We start from the raw sequence: 16,952 nt of genomic DNA, 5'->3' as shown, positions 1-16,952 counted from the left end.
GGAGGTCACTCTCTTTTCCCAGATAACAGGTGATAGCACGAGAGGAAACCTCCTCAAGTTGCACCAGGGGAGGTTTAGATTGGATATTAGGAAAAATTTCTTCACTGAAAGGGTTGTCAAGCATTGGAACAGGCTGCCCAGGGAATTGGTGGAGTCACCAACCCTGGAGGTATTAAAAGACTTGTAGACGACGTGGCACTTAGGGACATGGTTTAGTGGTGGACTTGGCAGTGTTAGGTTTACGGTAGGACTCGATGATCTTAAATGTCTTTTCCAATGTAAATGCTCCTGTGATTCTTGCCCCCCTGCACCGCTGTGCAAGCCGGGGTGCAGCTTCAGCAGCAGGTGGATGCTCACAGATGCTACAGGGCGATGCTCTGAGGTGTTCCCAAAGAATTTGGTTTTGGTTCAGGGCTGAAAGGTTTGCAGCATAGTGTTTCATCTGAAAGCTGGACTTGTTTCAATTTCTTTCTTTAAGACTAACTCAAATGGGAGTTTGGGGAAGGGCTGTTTTTGCTATTGTCTGAGCCAGGGATATTCTTGTATGGATAACAAATTGCTCAGAGAGGCAGGAGGATTTCCTCTACTGGCTGTTTTCAGGAGTTAAGACAAACTTCTATTAAAATAGTTATGTGTAACTTGTTGGTGCCGTCTTTGCGCGGGAGGAAACCTCTTAGCACCCCACCCAGCTGAGCATCCTGTGAGTCTATGAACAAATGTCCAGAATTAAAGCCAAATCGTGTCAGTTTTGGGTGTCAGGCAGGAGCTGCACCTTGCTGAGTGGCTGCGGGGGGGTAAGCAGTCCTCTCTCTCTTTCTGGTTGATAGCTCTGTGAACAGAAATGAATGCATATATTTGTAAAACTCAGGCAAGATCATTTTGCCTTCGTATGCCATGTGCTGTCACTGTGAGCCCCATCGCCGTCTGTCTCCCACACTTTCCTCGCTGTTTTTCATACAAATCAGTGAGGCACCAAATCTGCTGTGCACGTAAATCAGAGCAAGGTCAATGAAATTCAGAAGTACGAAATACAAGGGGCTGTAACATGAGAATGATTTCCATCAACTGCAAGTTTGGAAATGCCTCTGCACAGCCATGCTGGTCACTGGAAACTTCATCTTTTAAACAAAAGATTTAGGAGTGATCCAGGAATCTGTCGAGGCACAGGATCCCCTTGTATCCACTCTCTTTTCCTAAGGATGGGAATACCCCAGCAACAACAACTACCATGTACTGGATTAACCCCTTGTAGCTGAGTGTGACAACAGTTCTGGGGCTGAGGACTCTTGTCCCCTTTTAGAGCAACTTAAAAGCAATGATACCCTTCATTTGATACTACATCTCCTCCATAAGAAGTCATAGGTCAGTTCTCCTCTGGGAATGTTTAAGGTCTATTTGTAATGACTTCCCTTTGGATGCAGTCATTATTTTTCAGCATTCAATTTGGGTTTTGAGCAAGAGAGACATAATAAAAGAGATTAAAAACTCATCTCACCCTGTTTAAAACCTAGCCAAGCAGAACAGCGTGTTTTCAAGTCTTTCTTGGTATACAGTTCCTGGGAAATCCTTGAGAGGTTTTAATTAAAGGTGAAATGACTTTTCTTTTTCCTTTGCTTTATAAAGGCAAAACACAAATAAAAATCCTGTAGCTCCCACTTGCAAAGCAAATTTTTGACACAAATTGGTGGCTCATTTAAAAGAAAACCCAAAGTCCCAGGGCTCCACTGCCTGCGGTCATTGAGGACTGTTAGTTTTTAACACTGTGCCCATTAAAACTTGCCAGGAGCTTTATGGCTAGAGCAAGTGGTGACATTTTTGTAAGTCCCATTTTAAAAGTTAATGTGAAACTTTTCATCAGAGTGGGAATGGGATGCCACATTTATTGCAATAGTAATATGCACAAAAGCTTGCAACAGAAAGAAAAAGAGTCCCTGTGCCACTGAAAATGGAGGGATGTTTTAGATAGGGAAAGGATATTGCAATGAATGTGGGATTCCTGTTCTCAGTGTTTGAAAGGGAGACATGATCTTGAACTCAAAGACAGGATTTAGCTTTAGATGTTGCTCCTCTGTGGGGTTTGTGCTGACATAGTGCTGATATGGTTATGGTCACTTAAGGATAGTGACCCCAGGGCTGAAGCTGGGATTTCTGACCAGTGCCAAACCAGCCCGTGTAGGACTGGTGTTTATCTTTTGGTGATGCAGGAGAAAAAGTTCTTGGTTTTCTAATGCACCAGCAACTGGGCGGATGTTGGAAATTATTGTTGGGGAAAAGTAAGCAGCAGAGGCTTCCCTGACCTGGTTCGATAATCAGAGCCCAAGGACAGACATCCTCTCTCTTCCACTCTTTGTCATCACTAAAAGAATAAATCCAGGCTGATGTTTCCAGCATCTGGCCTGCTATGGCTTGATTTCTAGGTAGGATGTGGTTGGCAGCACTGCAGAGGGCAAGACCAAAGCAATATTGAATTGATCACCACTTTCTTGTGTTCAAATTTCTGCTTTTACAAAATCAATGGCTGATAGTATGATGCTATTTTAGAATTTAAAATCTTAATACTAAATAAATTAAATCTTCCTCTGCTAATTATTTCTGTATGGATAAGTGATACTCTGAATTTCTCTTTGAACCAGAAAGCCCTTAAATATTCACGGATTGCTGTCTACCTTAGCAGTCTCCCTTTTTATGTTTTAACCATATAAGTAAGACAAGTGGAAAAGATGCCGTAGTTTTGTGCATGTCTGTGTATGTTTCTCCAGCATTCAATTATCAGCATCCACATAATTCAGTATTAACATTTTTAATGCACTTCAGGTTGCCCAGTTGAGCGGCTGTATGTGCAGTTCTGATGTATGTAAATCCATTTTGCATGCAGCTCTTGACATATTTTCATATTCAGGATTATGGGAAGCCTTTTCTGTGCCACTCTGATGTATGCTAATCTTTATTTCTCTCAAAACACTTTTAAAAGTCCAGAAAAAAAGACAAATTTCTTCTTCACTGAAAACCTGTGGTTTTTCTGTACCCAGGCTACCACATGGTCCAAAGCAAATCTGCCACCGATGGAGCACCAAAGGGCCATATTCATATTGCCTGCTCGGGGCAGCTACTTCTCTCCATCAGGTATCAGAGACAACCTAAGATCTGGCACTCCTCTGGATAAAAGGCAGTCTGAATCATTCATTTCTTTCTTGACTGTCAACAACATTGTAGATGTAGGGCAAGAGCTGGAATGGGACCGTCACCATATGCACAGAAGCTGGATGATGCCTGGGCTTTTAATGTATTATTTATTGATGCCTTATAAACTTACTGTGGCTGCCAAACTCTCAGAAGTGTGCACATAAATGGAAAACTCAAAGTATTATTTTGTACTCGCCATAGTTTGCACTGACTGCCAAGTCCAGACTATGCAGAGATGCTAAAACACCTCTGAATTTAATTGTGGGCAGTTTGACACCTTCGTAGCATGAGAAAGACTAAATGTAAATCACAGGTTAATGAAGGAGAAAATCCCTGTGGTGTCATGAAACCTTCTCCAGGGTGAATTCAGTCTGATAAATAAATGTTTAATGCAGAGCCGTATCAGTTGGTGTCATCGATTGTAAGATAAACACTGTTGGTTTAACGAGGAGCCCATCAGTGTGAACATGAGTTAACAACCTCACAGTGCCAACAACTGCTTGGTATTGCTTCAGGGCAGGAATCTCAGTGAAGAGAGTCAGAGATGCTCACATGGGCACGGAAACATGTTTCCTAGATTTTAGGGTTTATTGAAAATACCATCAATATTATCATTATCATTATCATCTGATCTTTCTCTGCATTTAGAATTATAATGCCATGAGGGTCCCTGTGGTGTGTTAATCACTCTCTTAATATCAGAAATCAGAGTTCCTCACAACATATCCTTTGAAGTCTGTTCCACGTGAACAACTGTATTTATAGTCACATACATTTCCCTACAGTTTTAACCAAGAAATAAGATTGGTGAATATTTTTGAGCTGGATACTCATAGACAGTCTAGGAAAACACCTGCTGTCAATGTGATTGAGTTCCACCTTTAGTTTAGAGTCTCCTATAATCTGAAATAATCCTATATCCTCACCTGTAATCCTGTAAAACTGAAACTAATGCATGTACAGGAATTCACTTCTACAATACTTTTAGCTTGCCTCTATTTCTACTGTGACTGTTGCCATCGTTAGTTTGTCTTTTTGTATTTGGATTGCCTGAAAGTAGCATTCTTACTGTCTCTGGGGAATTAGAAAGACTTTAAAAAAAATACATAGCCAGCCCAATATGAAGGTAAAACCAAATAGAAGAGGTGGTAATTTTTTTCACCCTTCTCCTAGCAGGAGTGAAAATAGAGCTTGTTTTTTTTTCATATTGAACTTCTAAATGTTTTCCTTTCCTTTAATTACCATAAATTACACATTTTCTAGAAGAAGTTTTTTTTGAAACTAGAATTTTTTGTTTAAAATGTTGAAGATCGTTCTTTTTTGAAAGTGAGAATATGTGAGAGAAACAACCCTTGAGACTCCCAGGTCAGTGAAGAAGGAGGGGGAGGAGGTGGTCCAGGCGCCGGAGCAGATATTCCCCTGCAGCCCGTGGGGAAGACCATGGTGAGGCAGGCTGTCCCCCTGCAGCCCAGGGAGGTCCACGGTGGAGCAGATCTCCACCTGCAGCCCGGGGAGGACCCCACGCCAGAGCAGGGGGATGCCCGAAGGAGGCTGTGACCCCGTGGGAACCCCGCGCTGGAGCAGGCTCCTGGCAGGACCTGTGGCCCCATGGAGAGAGGAGCCCACGCTGGAGCAGGTTTTCTGGCAGGACTTGTGACCCTGTGGAGGACCCACGCTGGAGCAGTCTGTGCCTGAAGGTCTGCAGCCCGTGGAAGGGACCCCACTCTGGAGCAGGAGTCCTCCCCCTGAGGAGGAGGGAGCAGCAGAGACAACGATGATGTGATGAACAGATCCCAAACCCCATTCCCCATCCCCCTGTGCTACTGAGGGGAAGGAGGTAGAGAATTCAGGAGTGAAGCTGTGCCTGGGAGGAAGGCAGGGGCAGGGGGAAGGTTTTTTAAGATTTGGTTTTATTTCTTATTACCCTGCTCTGACTTTTGATTGGCAGTAAATTAAACTAATTTCCCCAAGTCAAGTCTGGTTTGCCCTTGACGGTAATTGGGATATGATCTCTCCCTGTCCTTATCTTGACCCACAAGCCCTTTGTTGTATTTTCTCTCCTCTGCCCAGCTGAGGAGGGGGAGTGATAGAGTGGCTTCGGTGAGCACCTGATGTCCAGGCAGGGTCAACCCACCACAAGGGCACTCTGTCCACCATGGACTCTGCTATCAAAGGTTGTCAACAGGAATCAAACAGCAATTTTTATATGTCCCGTTGTCTGCTTGGATGTTTTTAAAGAACTCTTCGAAGTAGATCAATTCACAGAGATAGAGTGAATGTTTAGTCAGTGAATTTTAGTTTAGGATTTTCACCATAGTTATTCTTTCCATTGCCCCAGCTTTGGGCTCTCAGTGTGCTGGCCTATATAAAGACAACACAAAAACTCCCATCCCAACCCATCGGTGGATATTGGCCCACCACAGAAAAGCTCTCATAAACCAGCAGGTTAAACCTATGTGTCTGTCCAGCATTGCAAACTACAGGATGAGGAAGGAAAAGCATATATTTAAAGAGCTTGTAGTGATATATTTGCTATTTAAAACATCAGTGTGTCTGTGGGGAAGGGGATTTGGTATATATTGAAGAAAATTAAGTACCACCAGGGAAGCAGAGGTGCCATTTCTTGATTAATAGAGTGTGTGCAAAGAGGTATAGCTCCTCCAAAATCACCTTCTAGCAAGTCAGAGGCTGTGAAAGACATTACTACCCGCAGCTTATTTTTCCACTGTTGTTTTTCAGCACATCCCTGGCGAGACCTGGCAGCCTCCAGCCTCTTGGCCGTAATCACTACTGTTCATGGCTTGGCTGGACAGCGCTCTCGTTCTAGTGCTCCTATTTTGTCCTGAAAATACTTGATCTGAGGCTTGAGCCAAAGGAATGGACCATAAACAGGTCAGCAGTGGAGCTGTCCGTTAAGTTTGAATTAATCGCCCTTTTCACTGGCCTATTCCGTTTTATCCCATGAAAAAGACACAGAGGGGCCAGTTTTGCAAGGGCTGGTTGCTTCATGGTCTGCAGATGTGGCTGAGTGCTCCCCTGGCACCGTAATAACCAGGAAAAGTTAAGACTAGGCTTACATTGGCAAGTTTTGGTACATTATCAGTGGGCCTTTTCACTGACCCTGGCATGATACCAAGCCTGGCCTCCGTAACAAAGGGCTATTATATAAACAGTGACTTATTTACATACTTATTTACTTACTCCCACTGGAAATAAATTGATCATGAGGTTATCTCCACAGTCACAGTCATCCATGTGTTTCTCAGTGATAAATGGTACCCAGCTGAATGTTGTCCTTGCATAGCTGCTGCCACCAGGGGAGGCACCTGGGCTCCCCACAGCCTTGCCCTTCACCCCAAGCCCAGTTTCGCTCCGCTCTCAAGGCTGAAGATCAGGTGCGGTATGAAGAGATGGCAGTAGGGGACACAGCGTTTAACAGATTGGTGCCAGTTTGATTTGGATCCTGGAATGAATTTGCAGCATCAGCATTTCTTATTCATAGAATCATAGAATGGTTTGGGTTGGAAGGGACCTTTAAAGGTCACCTAGTCCAACCCCCCTGCAATGAGCAGGGGCATCTTCAACTAGACCAGGTTGCTCAGAGCCGCATCCAACCTGACCTTGAAGGTTTCCAGGGATGGGGCATCTACCACCTCTCTGGGCAACCTGTTCCAGTGTTTCACCACCCTCATTGTGAAAAGTTTCTTCCTTATATCTAGTCTGAATCTACCCTCTTTTAGTTTAAAACCATTACCCCTTGTCCTACCGCAACAGGCCCTAATAAAAAGTTTGTCCCCATCTTTCTTATAAGCCCCCTTTAAGTACTGGAAGGCTGCAATAAGGCGTCCCTGGATCCTTCTCTTCTCCAGGCTGAACAACCCCAACTGTCTCAGCCTGTCCTCACAGGAGAGGTGTTCCATCACTCTGATCATTTTTGTGGCCCTCCTCTGGACCCGCTCCAACAGGTCCATGTCTTTCCTGTACTGAGGACTCCAGAGCTGAATGCAGTACTCCAGGTGGGGTCTCACCAGAGGGGAGTAGAGGGGCAGAATCACCTCCCTCAACCTGCTGGCCATGCTTCTTGTTATGTAGCCGAGGCTACCTATGGCTCCCCAGGAGCAGAGTGAAGTTGTCCTATAGCCCCACAGGAGAGGTGGTTGGAGCATCTACCCTTCTCCATGCTCAGCTCCTAAGACGACTTTGCCATAGACATGTTGGACCGGCGAGGGCAGAGATTTTGGAGCCAGACCATCTTTCATGGCACTTCCAGCCCCATTCAAAGCAAAAATTCCCACTTGGCCTGAAGACATGAGTAGGAACCGTAGTCCATGGAGGACAGCACAATTAATCCTGGATACTACCACTGCAGTTTCTCTAGACCAAACACTCCTTGCAGGAATCGACTTTTGGTATGTGAGCTTTTGCTACTGCAAACACCTCTGCAGCGGTGGAGAACAAAACGGCTTCACCCCAGTGGGAGGAAGCAGGGATGGCAGCTCTAAACACCCAAGGGTACGGGCAGGCTCATGACCCTTTCTGAGCCAGAGACTCCAGCCCTTTCCTCAAGCATTGCGAGGGAGTTTTCATTTCCAGACCGCTCAGCAACATGCCTGATAAAGTCTGCCAAGATAAAGATTTATTTTGAGGCAACAGAATGCAAATTCTCCACCCAAGTTTCTCTTAATCTTATACACATCTTGCACAAAAAACTGTTTGCTTACCCTGACTACACAGACCTGTTATGCACGTAAGCAGCGCAGGCTGTCTAAAAGTACCAGGGAGATCTCCTATCTACCTGGCCAGCCTGAGCCTGCCAGCAAACCTGCCCACTGATAAAAGTCAAGTAGGTAATGATTTTTTTTCAGATTGCTGGCACCTAAAATGCCATGCAGTTACATTCCATAAACCACCTTCAGTTTTTCTTCTGTTCACTGTGATGGATGAAACACTGCCCAATAGCTGGCTCCAAATTCAAGAAGCATGGAGGAGTTGCTGCCTTCAAATTTGTCTAAAGCTACCTTTTCTCATGTCTTAAATGTTCGTGAATGGTTTTGTTTTCTAGGCAGTGTTGATATGATTAGTTGGAGTTGCTTCGGGTGAGCTTTTTAATAAATCCAAGAGTGATATATGGACCGGCTTGCCTGACTTCAATGCTGTGACCCTGTTTGACAGTAACAGTCAAACAGATTTATGCCTTGCAGCATGGTCAGGGATGGGGCAGAAGAGTTACAGATCATTTTCTCCCTGATTAAATGGCAGAGGAGGCTTGGGGCTGCTTTTCCGTGGCTGTGAGCACACGGGACAGCAGCACCTATGTCATCCCTCTGAGGATCTAACGATAGACAGGAGAGAAGAGTCAGTTAGCTCTGAGAAACAAAACACAGTCTGATTTTAATTGTTATGGATGTGTGCTGGTTTTGGCTGGGATAGAGTTAATTTTCTTCATAGTAGCTAGTATGGGTCTATGTTTGGGATTTGTGCTGCAGTGTTGAAAATACAGGGATGTTTTTGTTACTGCTGAGCAGTGCTTACACAGAGCCAAGGCCTTTTCTGCTCCTCACCCCACCCCACCAGCGAGTAGGCTGGGGGTGCACAAGAATTTGGGAGGGGACACAGCTGGGACAGCCGACCCCAACTGACCAAAGGGGTATTCCGGACCATAGGATGTCATGATCAGCAATAAAAGCTGGGGGAAGAAGGAGGAAGGGGGCACATTTGGAGTGATGGTGTTTGTCTTCCCAAGTAACCGTTACGCATGACAGAGCCCTGCTTTCCTGGAGTTGGCTGAACACCTGCCTGCCCATGGGAAGTAGTGAACGAATTCCTTGTTTTGCTTTGCTTGCATGCGTGGTTTTTGCTTTACCTGTTAAACTGCTCTAATCTCAACCCACGAGTTTTCTCACTTTTACCCTTCTGCTTCTCTCCCCCATCCCACTGTGAGGGAGGTGAGTGAGCGGCTGTGCAGTGCTTAGTTGCTGGCTGGGGTTAAACCACGACAGGATGGAAAAGGGGAAAGTCATGTGGCAGCTGGTGCTTTTCCAAAATTGCATTCTGTGATGGCTTTTGGTGTCTGAGAAGGACGGGGCTCACCTTTGCCTGCCAGTGCCATGGGGCCAGCAGCACGTGAGAAGTCACACAGGAACAGGCTGAAATCGCAGAGGCTGTGCTGGGGCACAGGCAGCACCCCCTCGTATCTCCAGCCCTCATGTGGCCTTCGATGCATGGTGAGACTGATCTCCTGGAGCTGAAGGAGATGGACCAGAGGTCTTGCATGGGCTCCCAGAATCATATGGTTAAGGGAGATTCACGTTTCTGCCCTGTGTTTAACTGACGGGCTGCCAGGCCGTCTCGTAATTGCACAATCTATTTCACGTAGCAAAAGCCTCATGCTCAGAGGTCTCTGGCAAGGTGTCAGCCCAATGAAGTGTGTCTTTCTAAATGTCAGCCAGCTCCGGGCAGTGGGAGGCAGCCAGCGATGAGCCAGGGCAGGGCAGACAAGCCTGTGGTTTGGAGTGAAACAGTCCCCTCCATTGTTCCTCTCCAGCCCTAAGCATAGACCTGGGGCGGAAATTTATGTGTATTTTTCCAGGGACAGGCTTTTTGCTGCCCCAGGATGACATCCTCCGAGACTGCTCTGGGCCTTTGTGGGTGCAGTAAAGTAAGATTTAACATTCCATCCTCTCCCAGGCCAGGGCTTTGAGACTGAGGGTTGCTCAAGTAGTTACTCGCAAGGAGTGCGGATGGGAAGAAAGACCCAAAACAGCAGGAAGGATGCTTGAGGACATACTGTTTGTGTTGCCAAAAGGCTTTATAACAATATAGCTGTCAGTGGCTTAGCTGGGAAACTAATTCATCTTTGGAGGTTTTGCAAGGCAGGGATCTGAGCTGTGCTTCTGAAAATGAGCACTTGCAGTTCTGGCTGCTGAGACCTTTCTAGCACAGCACAGTCTCTCGAAGTCAAATTGCAGCAAATCTCTACTCCTTGAAGTATACAGTTTCCAGCTGTAAAATACTATGGGTCGTAGAAAGGTTGTATGATGGCCACCATCAGTCATGAGAGAGCTGCAGCAGGCCACATTGTCCTTCCCCATCTTCCATCAGGGCAGGTGGGTATGTGGGTTTTGAGTCTAAAGGACTTTGGGACCTTTGAACTATTCAAGCAGTGAATAGAAAGCTGGAAATATCCCTGTACAGGGATGCTGTTCCCTGTTGCCTTTGTGCTGTTCTGCCTGACACGCTGCGTCTGGAAAATGCTGGCAACTTTAAACTAGAGAAATGCGTTTCACACCAGGGTTTTAATGTGAGTTACGGACCAGAAGGCAAAAGCTGGATCCTGAACCGTTGGCATCTAACATGAGCTAACAAAGATCTCCTCAAGTGGTGCTGATACTAAGTACTTCTTTGCTAGCAAAGTAGGCATCAAAAAGGGGTCAAACTCTACCTTAGTGTAGTGGGACATTTACAAGTTGGGGGGGATGAGAAGTGCAGTGATTTTTTTCTCAATGTTTTTTCACTATTATTTTCTACATGCTTTTTGTTTAAGACCCATCTTTAAAAAAAAAAAAAAAAAGAAATTAAGTATTCTGCTAATATTGTGTGACCGACCATACAGATCTTGTGCAATCCCCAAATGTTCTTTCACCGCACCCCATAACATGTGCCATGTCCCCAGGCAGCAACTCATCTCACTCCCAAAGGTGCTCTGATGTTGACTCATCTGGCTGAGTTTCATGCCTTGGGCTGAGGCTGTCCTGGGCCAGTCCTGGGAGGGACCCAGACAGGGTGTCCCTTGTTCTGAGTCCTTATTTCAGGTTCCCACCTGCCTTTGTGCTGCCCCTGTGCTCCTCTGGTCTGGTGCAGACAGGCCTTTGATGGGCTGATGGCTCCTGGGACTGGCCTGGGAGCAGCTGGGGCAAGGTATTATTTGGGCTCCCCTCCTGCCATTGTCCCTCTGTGCTCCTTTGTGGGTGTGCAGATGAGCTTTTATCACATAACCTAACAAGTGCAGTGAGAATACATTGCATTTGTAGGTGGGTTTGTCAAAAAAATATTTTCTGAAGGTGTTAAGAATTGCTTTATACTAGTTCTTGTCTGTTAATTGCCAGATTGGCAAGGGACCAGGAACATTCTTCAGATTGTGAGTTTACAATACAAAAAAGATCTACCCAGGGGAAAAAAAGGAAAAAAAAAAGAAAAAAAAAGTGCTCTTTCTGTTCCTTCTTTCTAAAATGTGAGAAGACAATGAAGACAAACAACTGCAATAGATTGAACCCAGTATATTTTATAATATAAAATGTAGACAAAAGATTAAGCTCTGCTTTCCTTTATGGCCATTTAATCACACTGGACCCACTCCTACACTCAGGACAGAGCTTGGAGGAACCTACCCCTTCTTCTGAAGCTGCCCCCCTCTGCTCTTGCCTGGGACACCTCAGTTCACATTTTCCCTGCATTGCACATAAAATAAGTTATCCCGGGATATACAGGAGTGTCTTACATGGAGACAAGGGTATATTATGTAGGAAGGGGGAGGAGGTGGGAAGGTAGCAGGAGAAATCCAGACCATAAATAAGACCTTAAGCACCCAATCACTTAAGGTAGCTTAACCTGCTGCTTGTATGAGCTGAGCTGGGATAGCTGCCCGAAGGCTTAGCCACAGGCATGTTGTACTTAAACTCTCTTTAACTCTCAGGGGACCATAGCTGGGACGAGGGCTGGGCACGTAATTTAAATCTCCATACCTGAAGTCCCCAGAAGTTGTTTCTGGGTTGAGGCCAAAATCTCCTGTTCACAGATGTACTAATGCCAAGGTCACACTGAGGTATGTTGATAAGGAGCGTGGCTAGTATCACGCTACTTACTTGTAATGGCTTAGATTAACTATCACAAATAATATCAGGAGGTAAAACATTCCCAACAGCTGGGTTTGGCAGGCCTGCATGGTTTTTCACACCAGCTGCTGCTTTGGCATGGTCCCTGTCCTTCCCGCTTCCCGGCACCTTGGCGAATCCTATGGAAACCCTTTTGCAAAGATTTATGACACAGGGACGGTCTGAGATGAGGTGCAAGATGTTGGGAAGAGTGAAAGTACCGATGTCTGGGTTGGATCTGATGTGTGTTTTAAGAAAGGAAAAAACCAGTCCCAGTCCAAGTCACAGTGAACTCAATGAAAGCATTTTCCATTTATTTCAGCCTTCCTTTCCCTCAGGCCCTAAATCACATTTATAGTCCCCAGAGCCTTTCTGTCAGGTTAAGAGCCTTTCTGTCAGGTTATATGTATTTTTTTTTCTATCATGAGTATCCATGGGAAACATGAGCTTTCATAGGAAACTGTAAGTAGTGAGAATTAAAATAGAGTATCTGGTGTTTATTTCCACACTGGAGAAGGGCCTGGGGAGTTCTTCTGGCTTCTCACCTTCTCATCACGTGCTGTAAAAGGCGGGATGATTAGGAGTTTGGAGACACTGCAGTCCACTCATAAACACTGGTTTGGGGTTGGTTTTTTTTTTTCAAATTCTAAGTATAAGTTTAACCTTAGCTCAGTTGCAAAAAAAAAAAAAAACCAAAACCAAAAACAAAATCTGGTGAAATGGATGTTTATTTTGGAGGCCAGAACTGTTTCTTTTATGAACAATACTCCATTTTATAGGCTTTCCCAAGAAAGCCTGGATAATCCCCCTCCTTCCTCCACTTAAAAAAAATAATAGAAAAGCAGGAGCTGTGTTTACAAATACTGAATTGGCCCAGCCGTAACAGCAGTAGGGGTTCGACCCGCCAGCATCACAGCTCTTGAATTATCCACTCCATAAACCGATCTACTTCTGGGATTTGGCATATTTTGGGGGGGTTTAGAGGCTGTGTTTTTGTTTAGAGTAACAACTACATCCAGGCTAGTAAAGCAAATGCATTTGGGGCCACTCCGGCACAGAGGCCAGCTGGCGTGGATGGGGCCGTGCTCTTAAGCTCCCTGTCTAACTCTCCAAGGCACAGTAGCAGCATCCCCACCACCTTTTGGGTTGCGATTCCTGAATTTTATCCAGGAATAGTTTGGAAGATTTCTGGTTAGCCCCAAAACTTCCCTCTAAAAAGTTAAAGCGGGCGCAGGATTGTTCCCTGGTACAGTTTAATTTACTGGTGCAGGCGAGCCCGAGCAGCCGGGGTTAATAAAGCCTTTTGTTATCCAGCCTGACCCACTTGTCAGCCCTTGAGCTCCTGTAAATGCATTTGTAGGGGCCAGACTTAAAATAAATCTCAAGGCATTTGGCAAACAGCAGCTAATTGAATGGCACACACTACCCATCATGGGCTGCAGATGTGAAACCTGAAGCAGAGCAAAGGCTTAAGACCACGGTCTGAGGCTCCTGCCTTCGGAGTTGGATTTACAGGACTCGGCAAATATTTACACGCTGCCTTTAAAAACCAGGCCTGTGCTGTCTCCAAGACACCATGTCAAACCCCTTGGAAAAGCAGTTTGGCCTTGGGCAGCTCCTCGCGGATCCCCAGGAGAAAAGCCAGCAGCAAAGCTGGGGATGCTGCGCCCAGCCCAGACCTGTGGCCACCAGGTGCACTTCCCCCATGTCTGGGTACACATGGGATTTGAGTGATGAAGTGAGGGGATTCTGCATCAATGTAGTGCACAGAAAGGGTTAAAATGATGGGGTTTAACAGTAACAGTTTCCGTTTTGCTTTTTGTTTGCTGGCCTGAAGCCTGCAGCTGAGCAGCAAATGAGACTTTTCTTGCTAGGCTCTTGCTTGTTCATAAATTGCATATATTCTGACACAGTTGCTTCTCCGATTTCTTTCTTTTTTCTTTCTTTTTTTTTTTTTGTTTAACTCAAAAGAGTGTTATTTAAGCAATGACACTTTGGGGGCTTTTTGCAAACATCTGAAGTTTTAAAACCCACATGTTTTTCTTCCCACAAAACAATGGCATTGTGGGAAGAAGGGATCCATTTTTTGACTTTTAAAAAGTTGTTTAAAACACTGCTGCCAGGCAGGGGACACCAGGAGGGGAACAGAGAGCAGCTCCGGGTCCCTCTGTATGCCCCGACTCGCTGAGGCAAAGAATCTTCCTGCCTCCCTGCCTGGCTCAGGGTCTCACGGGAACTCTCTGAGATCACTGGCTGCCCTCACCTACCCTTTCTTGGCAGGAAAAATAGCAATAATCCACGTGAAACAAAGGCCACTTATACTTTGATTTCCCCCGTCTGTCCCAGAACGTATGAGTTGTTCTTGCTTGGCTCTCTCTGAATCACGAGCCCAGCCCCGATCCTTAAGAAATTAAGCCGGTTGAGGGGAGGAAGAGAAAGGAACTGATTCCTCTTCCTCCATGTCCTGCTCCTCCCTCTTTTGCCGAGTGCTTTTTGTTCAGCTGCTTTGGGTTATGAATACTTTGCTGTGTATCTTGTGGCTATCAAGGTCAGCCTAAGGGAAGGAGGTGAGTCATTGCCTTGCAAAAGGCTACAAACTGTAATTCAAATAAGGCCAGAGCACCGGGGCTGATTCGATACAAAGGGACTCAATGTCTACAGGTCGATGCTCTGCCCTTTTGGAAATTTCACCCTGAAACTTCTCAGAATGCAAATACCACAATAGAAATTGCAGCCAGAGCTACTGTGTCAAGGGCTCTGAGCTGATCAGAAGTTTTGGGATGGGCAGAGAAAAGCAGAGAAATAAGGCTGGGAGGAATGCAAAAAACTTTCTGACAATAATTTTTCTTTCTTTTTGTGTGTGTGTGTCCAGGCTGCAAACTGTTCTCCATGGCTTAAATGGACATCAAAGGATATCTCTCTGCTGGCATGTACCTCCCCAGATGATCTGATCCTTCATGAACTAACTTCCAAGGAAAAAAATAACCACCCTCTTCTTGCTACAGTTCGCTTGCTTTAATTTATGGCTTGCTCCCATACAGAAAACCTAAATTTTAATGCTGGGATTGCTCCCCTCTAAATCTTCTGGTACATAGAAGGGCAAGGGTCCATCTTTGCTGAACCCTCATTGGGAGAGGTTAGCAGGAAGGAGGTCAGGGAGAAGTGGAAGAGACTGGGAAGCACTGTGAGAAGGTGAAAGGAAATACCCAGCTTTGCCTTTTTTAAGCCCATTTGGAGGAAACAAAGCTTCTTCCTTTATGGATGGAGGTAGTGGAGTTAGTGTGTTCAGCCTAAGCCCGAGGTGGTAACTGGCAGGCAGCTGCAGCAACCCTTCCTTTTTGCCTTACGTTGGACCCTACACCGTACTTGGTCAGCAGCGACGGCAGAACCCGAGCGGGAAAGATGGTCGTCGTAAGGAGGAGGAACGTGAAAGTGTTTACCTTCGCCTTTTTGCTCATCACAGTAACGTCATTTCTGCTGAACTACACGCACCAGGTGACCATGACTACCTGGGATCTGAGACATCTCGTCATGCAGTTTTCAGAGCAAGTCCAAAAAGTCTTCAAGCACCCCAGGAGACCGTGCAGCTGTCGCACATGCATTTCTGAGCTAGGACATTCCCTCTGGTTCGACCAGAGGTTTAATTCAACTATGCAACCTTTCCTGACCTCACAAAATGCCTTGATCCCAGAAGACAGCTACAGGTGGTGGCTGGTAAGTGGAAGGTGTGGATACGGCCCAGAGTTCGTGCAACGGTTGTGTTAGGCTTCGAGTGATGCCAAGCAGATAGTGAGAGACGGTTCCTGCCAAAAGCATTTGCCGTCTTAGCTGATGAGGCAGGCAGAGGTGGAAGAAAACAGGTGTTTGTGCTGCTGTTTAGCTTGCAGGAGCTCGGAGTGCATGTTCATTTGCTCCAAGCTAGAAAAGTCCCTGGCAGAGTTAGGTGGTGAAGCTAGAATTTGCAAATGTCAATATTGCCTTTTTCTCCCTTCTCTTTGAAAGACTAGACTTCGTCAGCTGGCTTGTTTCACTTCAGATGGTAAAAAGGGCTTTTGCCATCCATCGAGGTAGCAAAGCAAACTCATTGTGAAGTGTGTAATTTCCCCGGGGCTCTCCCTACCATAAGACATGTAAATAATTAGCAGGATTAAATAGAAAATTATTAATTCCGTGTGTATGAGAACAGTCTCCGTTGTGGCTGATGATGTAAAATGGATCTGTAAAGCGCATGGGCGGCTGTGGGTCACTGGAAAGGAGCAGCCCCTGCGTATCCCTGAGCAGGGTGGTCCAAAGAGCCCGATCCAAGCATCATGAAATCTAGCAGATACCTTGTTCGAAAAGCACAGAAAGGAAGAAGGTGTATCCTGATGTTTTGCCTAATTAAAACTCCTTTTATGTTCTCTTGAAAGAAGGCATTGATTAAATGAATTGCTCATGGCCTGCACTGGTGAGCTGCTAAAGCGCAGGTTCTGGCTGCAGCAACCCCAGTCAGATCACAGTTTCGTTATGACTTGCTTTCCCACTCCTGAGAAAAAATAGTCTCCTTGTGCCTTTCTTTGAACGCACAACAGCCTGCAACTTGGTGTGCTGTGGCGAGCACAACCCTCGATGTTGAATTTGGGGCTTTCAGCCCTTCCCTGGTGCCCTGGGGAGACCCCTGCGACAGGCACCCACTTTTTGCAGTTTTGGAAGTTTTGGAGGAAGTGTCAAGTGCTGTGGGAATGAGGCTGTATCTGATTTATCACTTCTCACTCCACTGGCTGTTGCATTTACTGGTAAAAAAGAGATGCCACTGAACTCCGACGTCTTTAACTGTTGCATAAATGATATCCTTGTTTTATGATGAAACCCTCCTTTTTGCTGAGAGTCTCACATACTCCAGGCATTGTATCCTTTCAC

At 45.7% G+C, this 16,952-nt stretch overlaps 1 protein-coding gene across 3 annotated transcripts in view; it reads left to right on the top strand.

Annotated features, from left to right (window-relative positions):
- Positions 1–16,952, top strand: part of ST3GAL1 (ST3 beta-galactoside alpha-2,3-sialyltransferase 1) — a 78,186-nt gene that overhangs the window by 39,991 nt on the left and 21,243 nt on the right. For 2 of the 3 annotated variants that reach the window (XM_052787525.1, XM_052787526.1), the window contains one exon: positions 14,926–15,767. In XM_052787525.1, coding sequence (XP_052643485.1) covers positions 15,456–15,767 — 312 coding nt within the window. In that variant the 5' untranslated portion in view covers positions 14,926–15,455. Of the gene's footprint in view, positions 1–14,325; positions 14,621–14,925; positions 15,768–16,952 lie in introns of those variants that run through there. The other variant, XM_052787527.1, reaches the window with a different exon arrangement.

Source organism: Harpia harpyja, chromosome 5, assembly GCF_026419915.1.
Source record: "Harpia harpyja isolate bHarHar1 chromosome 5, bHarHar1 primary haplotype, whole genome shotgun sequence".
Classification (NCBI taxonomy): Eukaryota; Metazoa; Chordata; class Aves; order Accipitriformes; family Accipitridae; genus Harpia; species Harpia harpyja.
Note: the sequence above shows the minus strand (reverse complement) of the source record. Positions and strands in the feature narration are given on the sequence as shown.